Source organism: Phoxinus phoxinus, assembly GCF_949152265.1.
Source record: "Phoxinus phoxinus genome assembly, chromosome: 17".
NCBI lineage: Eukaryota > Metazoa > Chordata > Actinopteri > Cypriniformes > Leuciscidae > Phoxinus > Phoxinus phoxinus.
In genome coordinates this window covers 14,362,350-14,385,786 of record NC_136892.1, presented here as the reverse complement: position 1 = coordinate 14,385,786, position 23,437 = coordinate 14,362,350, and the positions used below count along the sequence as shown (strand labels likewise).

Here is a 23,437-nt window from a genome sequence, read left to right as displayed (position 1 = left end):
TTAAACACGATAAAATCAAGATTTTGATGGCTGCAACACACTCCAAAAAAGTTGGGACAGAGGCTAAATAAATGTGAAAAGACTATAGAATATCGTAGTAAAACTGTTGAAACTCCACAATTAGCAGGTGAACTGGTAATACGTGAGGGGATCATGTTTGGGTATAAAATGAGCATCCACCGAAAACTAGGTCGTGGCTCACCACTTCGTGCCAAATGGCATGAGAGAATTGTCAAACAATTCAACAATCTCAGTCTGTGTAGAGCAAGGCAGGAGACCTCTGTTGAATGTGCATGACCTTTGAGGCCTGAGAAACCATCATGCTACTCTGTTAAATACAGCCACGTGTGCTCAGGAGTACTTTGGAAAACCATTGCCACTTAACACAGTCTGACGCTGCATCAAGAAATGCAGCTTGTATCTCTAACAGAAAGCTATACATCTGCTCAATGCAGAGATGCTGCCGAGTTCTCAGGCCCGAGCTCATCTCAGATGGTCTAAAAGACAGTGGAAATGTGTGCTGTGGTCAGACGAATCCATGGTTCAGCAAAGGTACAGTATGTCTCACAAAGAAGATGAGAGATGAGAGCTGACTGGAGATTTACAGAGAAGTTAAAAAGACCACAATTCCCACCACAACTGGTAAGACGTTTGATAAGTTGTGTGCCAAATTAGACTGGGATGTTTTAAAGGGTAATTATTAGGGCCCGAGCACCGATGGTGCATGGCCCTTTTCATCGCTGCTTGCAGCTTTAATTCTGTATTATTATTGTGTATCAGGACACTGTTCTTTTTATTATAAATACAAGACTGTATTTATATGATTATATGAATAAATGCATACAAAATGAATATACTATATAAACTAGCTATATTTATTCTGGGATCTATACAACTATACAAATTCATTTCAGTTATCAACTAATTGCTCCAATCTGCCAAATAGCAGTCCTTTAACTAGTACAACCCCAGAAAGAAACAGCTGAGCTCATTTTAACAAGCAGATGGCAGTATGACGTTGAGCTGGTGAGGAAGGAAGATAAAGCCAGTGCGCACTTCACTCTAGAGACGGGCTTAAGCAGACTAGAGAAACATGATCACAGAAAAGCCAAGCATTAATACAAGCCAATTTCAAATGGACACAGTGTTTCTGTAACTTTAAGTGACTGTATAACTTTTTGTATAGAACTATTAGACAATTATTCCATTAAATGTATTCAAATGTTTGTTTTTTATCTTTCAGGCACCCTACAGATCTATATGCCCAAGATAACATTACTGCACTCTTAGAAGAAAAGGTTCTATATAAAACCCTAAAGGGTTCTTTCAGGCACCTCATACCATACCATGGAACCTTTTATGGGTTCCCATCATGGGATTATTTTATAGATTTGGTTTCATTTAATACATTTTGTTTTAATTAGTTTAATTGTAATTACATTTTATGAATTAAATAGTTCGTAAACATACTTTATCACTAGACGAAAAATGTAAATAACCTGTTAAACAAGCAATATGCAACCAATTCAGACATTTCTCCTTTTTGGCATCAGGGGTTCTTTAAAATTGAGTCAAGAACCCTGGGGTTTTATATAGACCTCCACTGAACCTTTACTTCCAGAAATGTATCTGTAGGAAAATGAATGAGTAAATAAATAAACAAAAGACAATACAATTACAAGGAATGATAGAAGTAACTGACACTGTTCCTGGTTGTACTTCATTTGATTTATTTCATTATTTTATTTATTAGCGATCACTGTAATATAAAGCCCTTTTTGTCACAGCTGCTCCTCATGTTACAACCCTCAACCCATAACTTTAAAAATATAAAACGGATTTAAAATAGACATATATGACAACTATGTATACCAGGGAAATTATGTTTAAACCATACATGTTTAAAACTTGACAGGGACAATCACAAAGGACTTTGTCCCAGCAAGGCTGTAAAAGAAAAAAAAGTTACACTGAGGGTTTGAAATCTCATTTCGGCACAACATATATAGATCATATAAAAATCACTGTAATCATTCATAATAAAAAAAACAAAAACAAAAACATAAAATGTCTAATAACACAATGATTGTTCCCACAATGAGTGCTTCACAGTCAAAGTAAACTCAAACAGTACAGTAAATCTTCCAGTGGAACCCAGTTATTAATATGATTTTTTTTTCTGTCTAAAGCGATTGAATGCTGTATGTCAGTTCATGTGATTAACACTTATTTGCTCCATCTGAATATTTGACATAATTTTCTGTAGTACAGACAAATGTGTGCAATGTAATAATAAGGACAAATAGTGTTTCCTGGAATTGAAAATGATACTTCATTTAAAAACAATTCACACTTGGCTTGCACATTCAGGCACTTCCACATCTACGCATCACTTCCTTCCCCAATCAACACAGCTAAGATCTTTGGTTCCTGCGATTGGTGGCACATTTCTTAAACGCACAGATTAAGTGTGCAGATAAAGGTATTGCACTTTGGTTTGTCAGAGGCAGGGGCGGTTCTAGGCTCTTTTTAGGGAGGCTCAAGCCAACCTATCTGTGTTCTCAGCCCATCTGAATGATCGGGCCAGTGGAGCTTCCTCTAGAAAGTTGATCATTTTCTTGTCAGTTTAAACAAGTGATTTTAAGCCATTCTAGCGCAAGATGCTGCAAAACAGAAATCGGTGCGGTACTGGCGTCCTGTGATCGTTTCTGTAGCAAATCGAGTTACACACACAATTATGTCAAAATGACCGTTTTGGCGAGTATCCACATAAACATAGTCTTTAGTAAACGTAAACAGTTAAGAAATAACTTAAACTGAACATCATATGCAAATGTTGAATATAAGTCATGCAACAGTCTGGTGAAGGAGAGTTTCTAACTCAGTTAGAAGTTACTAACTTCAGTTTCTATGCCAAAGCCATATCGGTTATAAATACTACAATAACTTAAACTGAACATTATGTGCAACGTTGAATATGAGTCGTGCAACTGTCTGCTGAATGCGGGATGGATATGATGTGTTATTTATTAGTTATTTCATTTAGATTTATTTGATCAGATTATGCACCCAAAGGATTGCATTTCAATTTCGTTGTACTAGTACAATGACAATAAATACATTTATTAATTCAAAATTGACACATCCGATATGTGTCAATATAAGGTGACATCATTAGGTGTTAAAGTGAAAGCAGAATCTTTGATAATCTGTTTTTCTTTTGTTGTTCGATTAACATTATTAAAACACAAGGTCGCACTGCTCTCAACTAAATCACTTCTGTATATTTACTTCATACCGTAATACAGTTTTCACAAGTAGGCCTACTGTAAAGTGTTTCATTTGTATCTTTGTTCTCTTGTTTATTGCTTATTCTTTCTTATTTTATTATTGACTGTTTACTTGTCTTTAATGTTTGAACTTTATATTAGTTAGGCTAGTATGATTTCTTGCTGCGATCGTAAATTGGAAACGAGAATTGTGAAATTTCACTGGTATCTAAAATGTTGGTATCATACGTTTACATAAGTCAAAATCAGTGAAAGCGATAACTTTATTTATTAATTTAGGCAAGTGAATGTTTTGGCAGGGCAAATAAATATCTAATTACTGTTTGGCTAATTTAATTTAACCATTTTCTGTCAGTCAAACAGTGAACTGATTTGAACTTTACAAAAAGCAAAAAGACTGGTATCATTATATCATTGAAAACATTTAGTATTGACTTAGTACCGATTTAAGTTCCGGTAGGCTACTTCTGACTTACTATATAGTAATATAGTGGTGTCGATTTAAAGATGCACCACTTAGGCAATGGTCTCTTGCTACAGATTCTCCCCGACGGCTTAAACCCCCCCCTTAGGATGAAATCCTAGAACCGCCCCTGGTCAGAGGTAAACATTAGACAGTTGTGGTCCTTCAGGCTCAACTAAAAGCTGAGAGAAAAGAGTGTAAGGCACAGTTTAGGGGTTCCCTTCATTTGCACTTGGATGCTGAGGCACTTAAGGAGCAAACGCTACTACGTCTCACTATCTCACTAGAATAAAATACCCCCCCTCCCCCCTCACCGGATCCATTCAGGTCTTGTGGCCTTTAGGGATTTGATCATAATTCATAAATACCCACACTTCCACATTCACACACATTCACACACAAACACACACAATGGTAATTGCACTTCGGTGGTCAGTATTCTCCTCTTCTACCTTGATTAGTTCACATTTCCTGTGAGGAGCTACTCCACTGTCACAGATTTGGCCAGGTTCCTTGGGCAGTCCACCTGATGGGAACCAAACAAATAATAATATGTAATAAATATACACAAACAATATTCATCCATTTGCCTTAGTTAAGTGTAAATAGTACTGCAAAGTGACAATATTTTTAAAAAGTGCATGCGTGTTTCACATCATCCAGTGGTTTTTTGACAGCTCCAGCTGTTTGTGAAAACTACAGATTGTACTTGTGCATTTTTGTAGCCCTTTTTCTCTGTTTTCTCTAGTCATGTAGCACAGATAAAAAAACAAACAATAAAAAAACCTTTCTACTGCATGTTTGCTTAAAAGTCCATCTTGCCAGCAGTGATACCCCTTTAATAGTTTTGTTAAGAGTGTAACATGTCACATCACATGGAAATTTAGCATACGCTTTTATCCAAAGCGACTTACAACAGAGGAAATCAGTAAGCATGATACTCTTTCCAAAATCGAGACAGTTAGTGGGATGCCGCCTTTTTTAATAACACTTTTAATAAATGAATAATGTAAATGTAAACGTACATCATATCCTCTGAGAACTGCCAGATGGAAAGACATGAGCTGCAGTGGAATGACACTGAGGATGCCCTGCAGACAGTCCACCGTTTGAGGAAGTTCAATAGTCTTATATGCCATTTTACTGATCTCTGGGTCGTCCTGGCAGCATATGATGATGGGGCGGCCCTAAAAGATATTCACAAGATATTAGTCTAAGTGTTGGATGATTGGTGATATTTCAGAAGATGTACACTACCGTTCAAAATTTTGGGGTCAGTAAGATTTTTTTTTAATTCAGATTTTTTTTCAGCAAGGATTTGATCAAAAGTGACAGTAAAGACATTTATACATATTACAAAAGTTTGCAAATAAATGCTGTTATTTTGAACTTTCTGTTCATCAAATTTCAAGCACCAAATCAGAACATTAGAATGATTTCTGAAGGATCATGTGACACTGAAGACTGGAGTAATGATGCTAAAAATTCAGCTTTGCCATCACAGGAATAAATTACATTTGAAAATATATTCAAATAGAAAAAGGTTATTTTAAATTGTAATAATATTTCACAATATTACTCTTTTTATTGTATTTTTGATCAAATAAATGCAGACTTTGTGAGCAAAAGAGATATATTTAAATAAAAATATATATAAATAAATTAAACCCCAAACTTTTAAACAGTAGATTATATTACTAGTGAACTGTTTACTCACATCATCTCTATATCTATATCATTATCTCTATGATTTCTCATGATCTAGAGTCGGATGATTGTTACCTGTCTAGCCGTGACCTGCTGCAAGGCATTGTGGCACTTTTGGTAGCAGGCATCTTTCATAATGATCATGATGACTGGCATATGCTTGTCGATCAACGCCAAAGGGCCGTGCTTCAACTCTCCAGACATAATGCCCTCTGAGTGCATGTACGTGATCTCTTTAATTTTCTACAGTGAACAAAGACCAAAAAAGTGTGCTTTACTTCATCACTCTTCTGATTATATGCTTGGTTATAATGCTTTTCTCGGTCTATATATTGCATGGTACTCACCAGCGCCCCCTCTAGGCAGGTGGCATAGTTATAGCCTCGACCCATGACCAAAAGAGACTTCTGATGGTGGAGCTCATCTGCAAGGCTTTTGATGATGTCATCAAGAGCCAGAACTTCCTTGATCAACTCTAAATGGAAGACAATGTCAAAGTTAATGTTATCTCAAAGCACTAATGAACTACTGCAATATACCGGCCATTACGACAAATATGTAACACACACACACACACACACACACACGCACGCACGCACGCACGCACACGCACACGCACACGCACACACACACACACACACACGCACACACACGCACACACGCACGTCCGGTTTACTATAATTGTGGGGAATCTCCATTAACGTAATGTTTTTTTATACTGTACAAACTGCATATTCTATCTGCATACCCATCACAGAAGTCCCCACCAGGATAGAAAAAACATGAACACACACACACACCTGGCAGTTTTTTGAGGCCGTTGATGATCTCCAGTCTTCTCTGCTGCATTGAGAGCCTGTCTTCACTCATCATCAGACCAAACATGATCAGAGACACAAACTGACTGGTGTAAGCCTGCAGATGATTAAAACACAAACTTGATTCATAAGCAATTTGTTGTACCAAAAAAACAATATAATATAATATTGAACCAGCGTTCAAAAATGAGGGGTACCGGTAAGTACAATTGTTTTGAAAGAAATGAATACTTTTATTCAGAAAGACTGCATTAAATCGATGCTTTTAAGACTTTAAAATTGGTACAAAGGATTTCTATTTCAAATAAATGCTGTTCTTTTGAACTTTCTATTATTAAAAAAAAAAAAAATCCTAATTATAATATAAATGATAATAATATGTTTCTTGAGCAGCAAATCAGCATATTAGAATGAAAAATCACGTGACACTGAAGACTGACAATTCAAAATTCATTTTTAAATATATTGAAATAGGAAACACAAATTTTAATTTGTAATAATAGCTCACAATATTTCAACCCTAAACCCTGCACTATAATATAATACAATATCTATATGTTCTATACTACATATGGTTTATTTATTATTAGTCTAAGATGCTAATTCAGTACCTTAGTGCTGGCGACTCCAACCTCAGGCCCAGCATTGATGTGAACTCCACAGTCGGTCTCTCTGCAGATGGAGCTGCCCACGGTGTTGGTGACGCCCACAGTCAGTGCCCCGCGCTTCTTACAGTAGCGTAGCGCCATCAGAGTGTCCGCTGTTTCACCTAACCAAAATCATATCACCAATATCATCAAACTGATATCTTTATCAGCAGCATTGACATGCATGTGTTAGTGTCATCAACACGAAACCTACAGCATTAACAGTATTATACAGCATTAATATAATATATAACAGTAACATTGATAGTATTTTACTTTGCTCAATATACCGGTAGTTTTAATATAATGAGTTTTAGTAATGTGCCACAACTAGAAGAATATTTTACTGCAGCAAGAGTACATATCAGTTCAAAGGTCATTATTATCATCAACCCTTTCTGGAATATAAATCATGAGATTGACGGTTGTGATCTGCACTTTACCCGACTGGCTGATGAAAAAACAGACATCGTCTCTGAAAACTGGCGTGATGCGGTCTAGGAAATCGCTGGCCAACTCGACCATAACAGGAAGCTCAGTCAACTCCTCAAGGATCTGACGTGTCTGCAGAGAGAATCAGAGATTATGCGGTGATGTGATCATGTGCTCAAGTAAGGGAAATGGACAGCCAGCTGGTCATTGAAATAAAGCTCTTAAAGAAGTCCTTCAATTTGAAATCAGACAGCAGTCAAAAATACAGTTTAACGTTCAGTTTTTTTTTTTTTTTTGGAATGGACGCATTTGAAAATATTGTTTTATGCAGTGTAGCATGGACTATAAAAGTGTATGTGTAACGCATGTTTAATCAGGTGACTCATATGGACTAGGCTACTTGCACAACTACTTTTGCGTTCTACTTATTAAAACTCATGAGTTTCCGGTAACAGCGTTCAGCGCACATACATTACTCAAGAGAACGCAGATTATTACAATGTTTTATGGCTGTCAATTGATTAAAACAATGAATCATGTTCTCTGCGTTAACATGAATTATTTTGAAAATGTTCCTATAAATACATTTTCTTTCCAACTGTGCATTCTGAATAATAAATAAATATAATCGGTAGCAGCATTTTGAACCGAAACTCGTTTTTAAAAATAATTCAAAAAAAATGTAGTGTTCATCGGAGAGGTCCAAGAACCCTTTTTTTCGCACTTGAACCACAAATAAAATAATTGACTAGATTCGAGGAGTTTTGTGGTTGAAATTTTAAAAAGTAACAAATCCTTCTCTCGCAAGTCAATTTGACCCCCTTAGAAATGAATGGAATGCAAGGAATGCTGTAGTACACATAGAAAAACCTAAAAATGATCAAAATTAAAAATAAAAATGCTAAAGCTTTACCAAAAAATGATTTTATAATGTCTACATGAGTATCTGAATGCATACTGAAGGAAAAACTAAATTTAGGACCCAGCGGAAAAGCTAATTAGCTACATATAGAGCTAAAAGGCCATCTAGTAGTCATGAAATATCATGTTATATTATTTTTTTTCCCACAAAAGGTCAGCAAAGACACCAAATGTAAGATATTTTGAGCTGAAGATATTTGAAAGTTGAAAGAATGTGAAGAATGTGCTTACATTTATTTATTGATCAAATCTAGTCATTTAAAGGTAAATAACATAAAAGATCTGCACAAAAGTATACAAGAGTATAATTTTCGGGCTTCGAGTTATTTTGAGCGTGGCATAAACATGTAAATTACATACAGTGAAATGATTGACAATGAAAAATGACAAATAAATAAGGTTTCAAACGGATCTTTTTCATTGCGGTCACTAGTTTAGACAAGCGCTGACGTCCTGCGGAGAAATAATCGCGTATGTTTAACAGCCGCTGCTTTATCAGATCGGCTTGGGTTGGATTCATTAAAACATCATGTTCCGTTGAGTTTGGAAAATTCTTTACACAGTAATCATCAGAACATCTCTTCTCCTGTCTCTGAAAATCCCCAGATTTTTTAATCTTCTTGGGGACACTCATTTTAAGTGGTGTTTAGTCAAATAATTGTCTACAGCACTTTGAAAATATACATAACCGGAAATAAAAGAGTTGTACTATTTCAAAAAGGAATTGCGTCACAAAGCTCTGTGCAAGAAGTCCATTGTGCCCATTGATATTTATGGTTATACAGGCATTGTTGTGCCTTCTATTTATTTTCATAGTTTTGTTCAAAATAAATCTATATTAAAAATAAATGTTTTTCTGTGGCAAGACATGAGGGCAACTGTGTTTTAGACCATACATGGAATAGCGATTTGTAAGAGTTAGTGGGGGGATATTTTGCTAATTAAATGATTGTGCAAGAAGAATAACTTTATTACTGTATGTCTGGTCTCTAGGTATCATCACAGTGAGTTTTTATTACATTTTACGCATGTGCAGTAAGATGATTTACATGGTTTACAACATTTCAGTGTGGATGATCAACTTTTGGAAAAAGATAGTGTGGACAGAGAACATTTTGAAATGAAAGCAAAGAGCCTTGTAATGAAAATGGATAACTATATTAGCAAGTATACAAAAAACAATCTCATTCTTTCAATAAAATCTCAATAAAATATCTATCTGTTATGCTCAAAAACTCACTGCTACTCCCGCATGGTAACTGGTGCCACAGCCGATAAGGATCAAGCGTCTGCATCTCTTGATCTCCTTCAGATGGTCGGACAGTCCACCAAGAAGAACTGTGCACAAAAAAAGACATGCTAACTGATCCAAAACACAAAGAAAATCAGGCTCAAATTCTCTGGTTATAAGATTCTTGGCAACCAAACACACATGGCTGCATTATTAGTTAAATAACTATTAGTTAAAGGTGAAATATAAAATTTCCTATTCATAGGCTGATTTCCAGGAAAAGTGTAACCATTAGGCAACATTGACTAAATCAATGTCGTATGATGTAGTTTCCATTTGATGATGTTAATGGTGCAGAAATTACACATTTAACCTTTCAGATTGGCTGTAATTCTACGATATCAAATCAGGCAGCACTTTCAGGGAAGTGCTACAAGAAGTAGCCCAATTTAATTTGACATGGATATTCTGGCAAAGTGGAAGGTCATGTCGTACCTATGTTGCTGTCAAAGCAGATTCTGCCTCTCATGGTGTTAAAGACAGATTCAGGCTGCTCAAAGATCTCCTTCTGCATGAAAGCCTCGAAGTTACCTAAAAGTATGAAACGGTGTTAGCTCAAAACCAAAGTGCGGCTTGCCATTCAAGTCACTGTTATCAAACTGTTGCTGTTAGTTTTGCAGTGGAACAAAAAGGAAATGCATTTGCTATGATATTTGGTACATAATGACCAAATACATTTTTAGATGAACAAAAGCAATTTGCCAAAATGTTCTGAAATGTAGAGCATGGTCTGATAGAAATGTATGAAACATAAGTCACTTTGGATAAAAGCGAATGCCAAATGCATATATCTGTTGCATCATGCCTAGTTAAGATGTGTTAGAATTACGGAGTTATGGTCATATTTTCACCTGTTTGTTATTGTATTTGATGCATTATTTCTTTATTAATTTTTAATTCACAAATAATTTTTTTAATTATCAGTGGTAGGGTGTTTTAACCATTGTTTTCGACAGTGTTAGTGTGATCTGGGACCTTTCATGATCTGCTGGAGCTCCACCTGTAGGGTCTGAATGACACGGACATGGTCTTCCCCAACTTTGCGCTTAACACGGTGCACAGACAACTTCCCCTCCACCACCACGGCGACGTCATCGTCTTCCAGATAAACCACCTTGTTGGTGTGCTCAATGATGGCACTGACAGAGAAAAATAAAAGTAAATCACCCTTTACGTTACTTTTACTACCACAATCACATTTGTAATGAGGTTTTGTGGTCAGCAGGGTGCGTTGCTGAACTGCAATCATCAATGTTTTCACCAGATCACTTAGCAACTGGTATGACCTGTTTAACCAGGACGTCTGGAGTCTTTAGGCTTCGTAATGTCAATATTATGTTAATGCTCTAGATTCAACAGTGTAATATGTGCGTGTATGTCACCTAGCATCAGAGGCAAAGTAAAACTCCACCGCCAATCTGTCATGGACTGAGTGCAAGGCATTGGTGCTGCCCACTTGGTTCAGTAAATTTTTCTCCTGTTTATCTCTCCTGGAATCACCTTAAGGAAGAAGGAAATAGCAATCACACTTATTAACATCTAAAAGTACATTCGGTAAAAAATAAACAGAGATTAAACAGATTAAAGTCATGTGATTTAATACACAATTATTTTATAATTTCTGTTAGCATACAGTTAAAATATGAATCAAAAAATATCTTAAAATGAAATAGAAAAATAGATGTTTTTTTAAATGTTTAAAACACAATTTAAATATTCACTATACAACAGTTTGTTTTATACTTCCACTATATAATCATATCACATGCTCACATAAAAAGATAATATCTGAGCATTACGGTTATTGCAAATAGATGATGACGACTGTCATCATAAAAGACCATATTTCGAAACCAGGCTTGGGCAGGATGCCACACGCATTTCCAATAACTCGGCCCAAAATATGCTAGAGGACAAAAATGACGGCAATGCTGTCTTTTTCTAAAGCGCATACTTTGTTTTTGTGACAAAACTTTGTGGCCTAAAGTATGTGAGACCCCCCCCCCCCCCCTTTCAGTCCCTCTGTTGAAATCTACACAACTACCATTTTGACGCTTCAAAAAGTTAATAAAGAGATTGTAAAACTAATCCATGTGAATTGAGCGGTTTAGTCCAAATTTTCTGAAGAGATATGATCACTTTATATGATGAACAGATTGAATTTAGGCTTTTATTCACATTTAAACATTGATCATAACATAACATAAAAACAGAAGCTTAACCGAACCAGTTTGATGCGCAAGAACAAACCTCATGCAGGAGCTCAAACGTACTGCATAACACGGGAATGAACCTTATTGGTTCTCACACGTACATGCTTGAGCCTCCATTTACCACAACTGATGTGCGAGTTGATGAATATGTGAATAAAAGCCTAAAATAAATCTGTTCATATGATGTGATTCAGTCTCTTCTGAATATTTGGCCTAAACCGCTCAATTTATATGGATTAGTTTTACGATCTCTTTATTAACTTTTTGAAGCGTCAAAATAGCGTAGCTGTCTATAAAGTTTCTATTTTATTGTATTTAAAATGTTATTTATTCCTGTGATGTCAAAGCTGAATTTTCAGCATCCTTACTCATTGTCACATGATCCTTCAGAAATCATTCTAATATGCTGATTTGTCGCTCAAGAAACATTTCTTCTTCTTATTATTATTATTATTATTATTGTCGAAAACTGTTGTGCTGCTTAATATTTTTGTGGAAACCTATTTGTTTTCAGGATTATTTGATGAATACAAATTTGAAACAAACAGCATTAATTTGATATAGAAATATTTTGTAACAGTATGAATGTCGTTACTGTCAATTTCGACAGTGATATGGTGAAAATTGTATGCACCCTTGCTATTACTTCCTTTAAAACAACAACAACAACAACAACAACAACGTACAGTCCTCAAACGTTTGATTAGTAGTGCATGTTTCCAACATACAGTACAAAACCCGTCTTAGAAGAGTGCGAAGATGTTAGGGAGGACCAACTCACTATTTATGCAAATAGTTTTGGAATTAAACATTTAACAAGCACATAAAAGAAGTATGGGTGTGGTGTCTTGGTGTTCACAAATGTATTTTAATGAAGAGAACTGGTTTGAGCAGATGAGAAGAAAGGTTTATGTGGGCTGGTCTTACCAGAGTTGTACTGGACGGGGATCTCCTTGGTAGAAAGCTCATACTGACTGCGCACGCCAATAAGCAGCGGGCTGCCTCTCCTGTTTGAAACAAGATGAGACAGAGGGGTAAATTTACTATCGACTGCTTACGGAAAGCATACTTTGTGTGTGTGTAAGAAAGGGCAAAGACATTTCATCTCCTCTTTTTTCCCCTCACATTAAAAAAAGATTCTTTCGTTTCTATGGCACAACAGCACACCTGCAGGACTTTGCCCTAGTTTCAATGTACAGTCAATGGACGGTGTTAGCGTAGCCCTGCTGTAAACAAGATCCCTGTGTTCACTCTCTTCCTACTTCATCATATCCTTGTTTAGGTCCGCCCTCAACACTGTTTGAGGAAATATTTCAGACTTGTCCTTTACATGCACCACCTATCTTACTTGGCGCAGCCCACAGTCTCTTATGCTGACGTGCCAAAAGGGTCCACGCTGGAGCAGTTTCTCAGTGCTTGCTTTGTTTGAACTGGTTGGGCAGATGCATTTCAGTGTGCATAGCAAGCCAAATATTCACTATCCCAATGAAGTTTATTTTGGATTCTAACTCCACACCGGATGGAAGTTTCCTGAATGAACCGTGAACAACAAAATGCTGAAGCTTTTGAGATTACTTAGCTTTGGTGACACGTGTAATCAAATGATAATCAAATGAAGGTGAGACAGGAAGTATGAGAATTTGGAAGTGATGTGCTAATGTAAATCCGTTGGAATGGATTCTTTGGGATGGACAGAGCAATAAACTTGGTATTTAGAACTTAAGACTAATTACATAGTTGTAGTTTTATTATTTATACACTATAAAGTATTTATTAAAATTAGCTATTATTTTGTATATTTTCAGTATTCAATGTAATTTGAGTTAAAAAAAAAAACTTACAAAATTACTTTTTAACTCAAATTAAATTGAATACTGAAAATATTTTCACAAAAATGTCATGACCCCCAGAATATTTTGTTGTATGAATATCTGGACATGCAATATTGCAATATATATACCGGTATATATAAAATAAAGAACAGAGCCTCTAATTAAAAACATTTTAATTTTTATGCTGTTTTAAATGCCCCCATTTTAAGTACCTCCTACCATATAATGATGAAAACTAAATAAGCTGGAAAATTCCATCAATGGTGGGAAAAGAGTTAATATTTACATTTAGCTTTAATTGATTTTATTTCAGTTAGTTAGCAAAGTAACATTTCTATTATTTTAATTTAAGGTTTCATGTAATATTTATATTTCATTTTATTTCAGCTTTATTTAAAATGAATGAAAATGTTTTGTTTTTTTTGTTACCAATAATAACAATAATAGACTGAATGTGAGTGGTTCTTGCTAAAGTTACCACTACAAATTCAAATTTGCTGCCAGCTTGCATTATTTCATCTTATTTCTTTTTAATAACCGTGTTTAACCGTGTCAGTAGAGTTCTTGGTGAAAAACTACATTACCCATAATGCTATACAGAAAATTACACCAATAAGGAAACAAAGATTTAAATAAAAAAAAGGAACACATTCAAAATGAGCTCTTTAGCTCCGCCCACTCCCATGAAGCACTGCCAATGACTTAATCGAGTAGGTCTCTCTGTGCTCTCAAAATACTGAAATGTTTGTATGTATATGCATATTTTTTTGCAATGAACTTAAAATATATTGTTTTTATACATATAATCAACATTTGTAAACGAGTAGTTTTATATTTCTCCATCGTTCGATTTAATTCGATTGTAGTTCTTTCCCTCAATATAGACGTCCAAAGACGTATAAAATCTATATAGATATATAGACGTTCAAATCAAAGTTTGTAGTGTTTTGATTCACCTTTTAGCTGCTTATCTTGTTTCATGGGTTATAACTCTTTAACACAGACTATTTTAAAATACATATGGGAAAAACTAATAAAAAATAAATAAATAAACTTCCAGAACTTTACAAATGTTTTTTAGGGCTATCAAAGTTAGAAATGTGTTGTTTTTTTTAGTCCAAACAATAAAAGTCAATGGGGTCCTTGGCATCAAAGAGTTTGAAGAAACACCGCTCACAAATATTCCTCCCTTCCCTAAAAGGTTCCATGAATAACCTTTCCAAAAAGTCTCTTACTTGTAGATGGCGCAAAAACAACAACATAATTTTAGTGTCTATGCAGAAACCCGCACTGATGGGTCTTGCAACATGGCCTGTCTTAAAATGTTCCCTTCACAGCAGGACAGAATTGACCAAAACCAACAACACATTTGTCACAATCAGCGATGGGCAGATGGGAATAATTAACTTTGGTCTTGGCCTCAGTCGACTCCCAATTATATATACAGGGTCAGAGTACCAACCAAACATGGTGAAATAACCCTTAATAAACACCTTTGTTACATCCCTGATTCCTTTACAGGCACAGCTTTTTAAGGACCCTAGTTCCTTGTTTTTAAATGCTAAAGTGAATATCATAAATCTTTTCTGGCGACAACGAATTGTAACCTTCTGGCTCCTGTTCACTGACACGAAGGAAAATAATGGGAAGGAGTTCATCTCAGAAGATGAAAAGAGCAAGAAAGGAATGAGGAAACCTGAGTGTGTTACAGTTCAGAGAAACCATAGCTCTTGCTGACCTGGTGGCAACAGCCTCTCCTGGGAAATGAATGCTTTTGAAAACCAGAGCAAATGCCCCTTCCTGCGGGAAGATAGAGAGAGAGAGAAAAAAAACAGTGAATGAGACAAATGTTCATTGGCGAGGCAGAGGAATAGCTATGATACAGATCTAAATGGAAACATCGTCATTCTGTTGAACAGGCAACAGAAATCTCGCGTTTCTCTGTAGCCCAGCTGAGGATCAGGCCTGAAGCGGAGGCCCAGTGAGGTGGAGGGGCATCGGGGAGCTGGGAGGAACAGAGCCCCACAGTGAGGGTTAAACTAAGGGGAATAGGGGCCCTCTATGTGTGCTGAGGGAACTTATTTTTGCCCCTTCCTCCTCAATGAGCCTCTCCTGACTCGCTGCCCAAAGGAACCACACGCACTCCAGCACACACATATATAACACAGACACACCGATACACAACTCACGTTGTAGACATTTTATGTCTACGTGCCTAAGCACATGCAGCCTTTACTAAATTGCTCTATACACACAGTTTGTTCCCACAAGACACATTTTATCTATGTGTCACATTTTAGATCACATTTTATCTATCAGTCATTATTATTATTATACTACGTGGGAGTTTAATGCTTGAATATGATTGGTTGACCAACGTTTTAAGGTGGGCAATTTTATAAATGTATTGACGTACTCAATGAATTAGCAACAAAGTATTGGGATTAGAGGCGTAAGAAATTAGTCCTACACACAAGAGCATTTTAATGACAAAAACCTGACAAATCTAAACAATGTTTTGAGGTTTGGTAACCGTAGTATAAGTGGAATAATTTACCCTGGGCCGTTGAATTATTGAAAAATAATAATATTTTTTTCTAATAATTCAGCGGCCTGTTGTCAATTATTCCTTATTTAAACAACACCTCAACGTTATCATTATTTTATCTCCCAGCCATCCATCGCTAAGATGGCTGCCAAAAGCTGTTTAGATAGAGAGCAATCAAAATTTAGTGTAATCAATTTACAGAAGATGCCATAAAACAGGCAGGGTACTATAGAGATGGTAAAAACGGGGAATGTCATGCTGATAGGAAAAGAGGGTTGTTTTATAAACCAATGATAAAGACTAGATTCCTGTCAAGAATATCTCAAAGGGCACCTCCCTCGCTCATACAACGTCACGGAACAATGTTTGGATAGAGCTGAACTTCCCAGCAGAGAATATTATGGTTATGAGAGTCGTCCAAAGGTACTGACAATGACTCATAAAACAAAGGTCCAGGTGTCCACATTTGAAAATCTAGGTAATATCAGTCACCTAGAGACGAGGAAGAGTTGTTCGATTATGTGCTGATAAATGTTACTATTGGTTATATAACTGACAGTGAAGAAGACCAAACTTTGACTGCGTGATCAATTATTTGAAGATGAAGATGCTTACAAAAATAAAAAAATAAAACACAGTTAGCCAGTCCTTATTCATATGCCTTACTTGATTTATCAGTGCAAATTTGACTACAAATATTATGGTGGTGAAAAAAACATGTACCGTAACTACCCCTCAACCAGAGTAGAACTTCTGATCTTCTTTTGCTTGTTTTTAAGAGGGCTGAAAATGAGCAAGAACTGGCTTTTCACTTTCACAATCCGAGCAAGGGGTTCCCAGAGGCATGAGTAAGACCACCCCCTCACCCCAAACACACACACACACACACACACTTGTGATGCTTACCAGCTGCCGAATGACGCGCTCCACTAGGGTGGAGAAGGACACATAATCGTTCTCGCGGTTGTCATAGAGATACTTGGTCAACTTAGGGATGACCTCTGTGTCTGTGTCCGACTCAAACTCATAGCCTTTGGAAACCTATCAATGGGTTGGGATGTAAAAGCCATGGTTACAGACACAAGCAGCGGCAAAACAAAACATGTTTTTCTTTTGTGGAATAGGGGCAGAAAGAAGGAATCAAAGATAAATGAAAGTGAAAGAAAAAAAGAGAGACAGGGTGGAATACTAAACTTGTACTGGTTTTGAATGTTTCCTCATTGCTTTGAATTTTTTTCTGTGGGATACCGTGCAACTAACTACTAGAAAATAAATGACGTGATGTGATGTGTGCCACTAAAATGATAAAGACACAATTTGTGACATGTCATGAGCCTAATAAGCATCTCGACTTAAGGTACACGCCTAAAAATGATGATCAAGTTATGATAAGACCAGGCTTGCGACATTTTCTCTTTATATCTCGACCAATCAATCGCACTTCAGGTGCAGTCACATTTAACGCAGTTATGCAAATTTTAATCTGCGAAATCCAGTCACTCCAGTAGGAATCTGCGCGATTGGGAATTTCGCTTGAGGGCGAACAATTTTCCCACACAGATTTTGGAACAGGTTCAAGTTGGTTCACGGATTCGCTGCGTTGACCAAAGGAAAGCTGCTTGGCTTGAGAGCGGAACATTATTGACAATCAAAATCTTTATGAAACCAAAACATTTTCCTGGTCTTAATTTGAACACACTCAAATTCTTCTGTGCATGTTATTTCAAAAGAAAAAAAGAATTGTTCATAATAGCTTCCTTTTTGTCTGAAACGACTTTCCTTTTCCTTGTCAAAGTAGGCTGTGTGGGTTACTATCTTTTGGCATTGTTTCAGCAAACTGGTTCTATTCTGGATCTTTTGTGGTATGTAGCGCCTTCTTTTTACATTCAAAATGATCCCCGCCCTGCATTATTTTCTGAACGGATGGCACAGCAATGGCTCCGGTAAAGACTAAAGAGGTATTTAAAAAGACTGCTCACCAGGTACTTTTTCAGCTCCTTGTAATTTGTGATGATGCCGTTGTGGATGACAACAAACTCTGGAGAGAGACGTAAAGAGAAGGATGAATACATACACAGCAAAATTATTTTAATTACTTTTGTTAAAATACATGAGAGAAAAAAAATGATACAGGGGTGTCCAATCCCTGGAGTCAAGTTCCTAGAGTGCAACATTCCAACATGATAATCCTGAAAGCCTTGATTAGCTGGTTCAGGTGTGCTTAGTTAAAAGTGTGTCATTTGGGCAAAACTCTTGCTGGAAGGCCCTCCACATAAATTACAAAATTAGAAAGCCATCTGTGCATTTTTTTTAAACGTACTAATGTAACAGCAGCAAGTAGGACCACGTTTCACTTTTTGACATCCTCACCTAAAACATGCCTTCTGTCAGATCCAACATACAGCAAATAATAGCTGATACACAACAATGGCTGTCAATGACTTACATTCGAAGTCATTCATGAATGTAAGCACATGCCTTCTAATTCAATGTGAAATACACTTGAAGAATGGCTGTTTGACAAACTGTTGATGATCTATGTGTGGTGTAGTAATTTTATATAGGTAGGTATTGTTGTTCATTACAATTTGTCCTCATTGAAAGCACAATACTAGTCGAAAGTTCAGATACACCCTCATTTTTTCTCACGATCTTAAAGACCTACAGGATTATACTTTAATGCTACACAGCAGTGTAATCGTTTAGCAGTTTATAGTTAGCTTTTTTTTAAATTGATAAATTGGAACAAAGAGTAACGAAAAAGCATCCGACATGCTTAGCGTACATGTGAACTCATTCAATAATATTGGAAAAGCATCCCAGGATGCACCTAATGAAGTTGGTTGAGAAAATGGCCGGAGTGTAAAAGCTATAAAATAAAATCGTTTTGATCTGAGAGAGAGAGAGATTTGACGGCTTGGACAAATATTTATAAATATGTACAGGTGCCGGATTCATGAAAATATTCTTAAGAATGAAGTTAAGAAAATTCTTAAGATAAATTCTAAGATTGTTCCTAAGTGCAATTCTTGAAAAGGTCTCAAATACTTAAATTTCTTAAGAACATCTTGCTTTGTTTTGTTTCTTAAGAAGAAAATTATAGGCTTTCTTGTTACTTGATTGTAAAGCGGAAATTTCTGTTAACTCGTTGAATGAAAAACACCTCAAACAAAGCCAGTCTTTTTCCACTGCCTGTAGATTACCGTAGTTATCATAATAAGTGCTCAGGCTATTTTCGTCGCGACTGGCTTACCGGGAGTTAATCACTCAGCATTGTGCGCCGTGTCACGTTAAAATTGTGCTCTCTCTAGAGTGAATGCTTCCTTTATCTTTGCGTGCTGCCTCAATCTGTGTCACCTCAGAGGACCTGTCCACATTCCTGGTAGTAATTTATCATTGAACATCTTACCTTTGGGGTTTTAAAACAGGTTGGAGGTTATCCTAAGTTTAAGAACTTATTTAAGATGATTTTTAAGAACATTATTTTGGGGAAAATGAATACTGGTTATAGGGTTAGTTCACCCAAACATGAATATTATCCCTTTAATTACTCACCCTCAAGCCATCCTAGGTGTATATGACTTTCTTCTTTGAGCCAAACACAATGGGAGTTATATTAAGAAAATGTCCTGGCTCTTCCAAGCCTCATAATAGGAGTGAATGGTACTCTAGATTTTGATGCCCAAAAGAGGTCAGAGGTCATTGCGTACGGCCGTAACCGGAAACCAATGATTATATAGTATATAAAGTTTTTTTTTAAATCGTACAAAAATTAATCAGAAGGCCTTTATTAACCCCCATGGAGTCGTATAGATTATTTTTATGATGGATGGATGCACTTTTTTAGGATTCAAAATCTAGGGTATCATTCACTCCCATTATAAAATAAATTTGAGTAAATTAATTTCATTTTAATTTTTTGGTGAACTAACCCTTTGCATTTTATCTTAAGAACAATCTTAAGAAAAAGGATAAGAACATTATTAAGAAAAGTTTTTGGAAATGCAAAATATTCTTAACTTTATTCTTAAGTTAGAAAATAAAAAGAAATTGGCAGTTTTTTATTCTTAAGAATGATTAGTGAATCCAAATTTTTGACTAGTACTTTAAATCCTGAAGAATAATTGTAAAGAATTTAATAAGTTTTAAAATAAAAGTTAAATAAAAGTGGAATTCACTAATTCTGTCACAAATTGAATGAAGGTAACTTTCTGACAATGATCATCTGCACTGCTTTGTACAGATGCGCATGTCCATCGATCCTAAGATGCCCATTGGATCATTCTCAAATCAAATTGGGTAATATGCTCATCAGGTAAAATATAAAAGAAAAAAAAGAAAAAACTTTTGAACCTCACTGAATATACCTGTATGAATTACAGGAGAAAGCATATCCAGAATCAGTAGCACAGCAAACTGTGTGGCGAGAGGAACCTCCTGCTGTCTGTTTCTACCCCCTACTTAGGCGTTTATTTTCTGAGGTGAACTTTCACATCTGAACCATTATTGACAGTATTACAGCTTTCACTAGCCTTTCATTAACAAACAAAACCTAATGGCTTTAAAGCCTGTTTCAGCCAAGTCCTGTCTTTCCTGGACAAAGAACGCATAAACTGACGGCAACCACAGCTGGTTTACTAATGACTGGATATAAACCAGATGACCATCACGAGGTCAGTTCATTTGCGTTGTCTCTCATCCCGCTCGACATCTTACCATTGTTTTTGTCGGATCGCTGAGGGTGGCTGTTGAGCGAACTGGGCTCTCCATGCGTGGCCCAGCGAGTGTGTGCAATGCCAAAGTGTGTGTCCAGTTCTGCCTCAAGATCGATGGAGTTGTTCTCTGATGATACAAATGAGAATTTGTTTGAGAAAATGCATCATTATGGAAGCACTTTAAAGATAAAAGATAAGATTGACAATAAAGTGGTTTAACATACTGTAGATTTCTTCATCAAGAGCTTTCACTTTCCCTGTCTTCTTATAGAGACTGATATTAGCTGTGTGATCTTTTCCTGGACCATCTACTGCAACACCTGACCAGAAAAATATACACACAAGAAACCAGATAAATGATACACAACATAATTTATTGTCACAATCTTAAAGTCTTGATAAAAACAAAATGAGTGCATAAGATGAGGCCTGAGAATTAAAAAAAACAAGATTAATTGCACAATAATCCCTTTCACACAAATATCAACTGACTGCTTCAGCTGGAGGAACTGACACTCCAGGCCCTCTGCGCTGCCAACATACAAGAAACGAGGATACTGTTCAGTTCTTGTGCCGTATCTGTTACCTGCGGAACACACTGACATTACCTTCACAGAGGTGGGAGTGGCAGTCTTACCTGCAGAGTCATAACCCCTGTACTCCAGCCTTAGAAGTCCCTTTATGAGGGTCTGAATGATATCCCCCCTCGTCCGTGGCACTCTGTAATTCAGGTAGGCGAAAATTCCTGCCAGATACAAGATAACAAGTTTCATTAAGATTCACATTCACATTAAGATGATAAACATAACATTAACATAGTGAAGGATTCAGAGAAACCAATTTACTAAAGGATGTATAGACAAATGGATAGATCGATAGATCGATAGATAGATAGATCGATAGATAGATAGATAGATAGATAGATAGATAGATAGATAGATAGATAGATGATTGTGACTCTATGATGATGATGATAAATATGACATTACTGAGAACAGGCGCGCTCAACTCCCAAACCGTTTTTGGGTGCGACTGCGAGTATTAAAAAAATTATCAAATAAAGATGACCGTGACATTTATACCATGTCCATATGTGGACATGGTATAAATAAATATATGAGATATAACTAGAGAGTGCGGTTTTTCATCTTTATTTGATAAATATGACATTAACATAGTGAAGGATTCAGATAAACCAATTTACTAAAAGATAGCCAAATGGATAGATGGATAGATAGATAGGTGATTTGGAACATATCAACTTTAAATTTTTAGAAATACTTTACATGTGATTTAGTATTGCTGACGTCAGCACATCAAAATAACTACAGGTACAGCACAGCAACACAATTATTAAAACAGGCTAATGAATCAAAATGTACTTTAGTCAAGTTAAACTTAATTTGACGTTGTTACAAAGTTGATCAGTGTCATACAATCATGAAAAAACACGAAAGTGTTCTTTTATTGCCTAACTTGCCTTTTATTTAATTAATTTTAAATTAACAGCAAGTACAGTTTTATTTTATATAAGTTAGGACTCTAACTTATTTGTTGTTTTTAATAATAGTAGACAAAGTGATAAAGTTCATTCAACATATCACTAGATCAGCCACGTCGAGTGTTAAGTTAACTTAACGTTATGCGTCTTAAAACGCAGTTTGAGCTGCTACGACGTTGACAGGATTCTTCTGCGTCATATGAATATCACTCACAAACCGAAATACCAGGCAGGCAACATACTTGTAGTTGCGTTTGATGTCCAGAAATGCTACCTAGGTAGGTCGTTCACTAGGTTTTGAGTCACGACCGCTGTCGCACTGCAAACCGGATCTGTCACTTCAACTGTCAACTCCAGTGAATGATGACCAGACCAACCAAATATTTACATTTATCTGGTGACGCTGGCATTCGACTCTTCACGTTCACACACTGGGACTAATAATTTAATAGAGACAATAATAACCTGAAAACTAGCAGTATGAGAAGATATTCTTATCATACGCAGGCAGCATTCCTTTTCCTGTACGTTACAGTAACAAGCTGAACTTACCGCACATCGTTCAAGTGTATTCTTTGAAGCTGAAGGTAGTTTGGAGGGTCTGGTGGTGAAGCGGAGCAGAGCAAGACGCAATATGATCCAAAGACTCCGAGGAGGAATTACTAACAGCCGCCTGGACTTAAAACTTATAACCTGCTCCACCTCTCTGGTTCCCAAGACAACGTCAGCCCCGCCCACCACTGGCTGACTAAAACGACTGAGTGCTTGGATTCCTGTTTTTGATCACGTTTTTGTTTGTAACGCTAGTTTTCCTCATATTTATTTCATTCTATTGACTGTGCACACGCTCAACACAGGCTATGTGTTGTGCGCCACGTATAAATTTGCTTATTCAAATTATGCCTTTAAAATGGAGGAACGAAGCAAAGATTTAAAGGGGTCATGACTGCATATTTTTTATAATGTTCTCTGAGGTCAACTTATAATGCTTTCAAGATTCTTTACATTAAAAAATGACTAGTTTAGAAGAAATAAGCTATTTTCTATACTGTTTTTGAC

General features: G+C 36.3%; 1 protein-coding gene across 1 annotated transcript; it reads right to left on the bottom strand.

Moving 5' to 3' along the window:
* Nucleotides 1-1,710: 1,710 nt before the first annotated feature.
* On the bottom strand, nucleotides 1,711-23,077 carry gfpt2 (glutamine-fructose-6-phosphate transaminase 2). The gene is made up of 19 exons (XM_079585395.1): nucleotides 22,931-23,077; nucleotides 21,515-21,622; nucleotides 21,102-21,197; nucleotides 20,879-21,004; nucleotides 18,142-18,200; nucleotides 17,069-17,203; nucleotides 15,353-15,414; nucleotides 12,710-12,789; nucleotides 10,952-11,069; nucleotides 10,545-10,708; nucleotides 10,005-10,100; nucleotides 9,519-9,616; nucleotides 7,369-7,489; nucleotides 6,890-7,047; nucleotides 6,261-6,375; nucleotides 5,808-5,935; nucleotides 5,536-5,703; nucleotides 4,779-4,940; nucleotides 1,711-4,279 (listed from the first exon to the last, which is right to left on the bottom strand). Exons 1-19 carry the CDS (start codon nucleotides 22,935-22,937, stop codon nucleotides 4,235-4,237), a joined length of 2,046 nt encoding a protein of 681 aa, XP_079441521.1. The 5' UTR covers nucleotides 22,938-23,077; the 3' UTR covers nucleotides 1,711-4,234.
* Nucleotides 23,078-23,437: the final 360 nt, after the last annotated feature.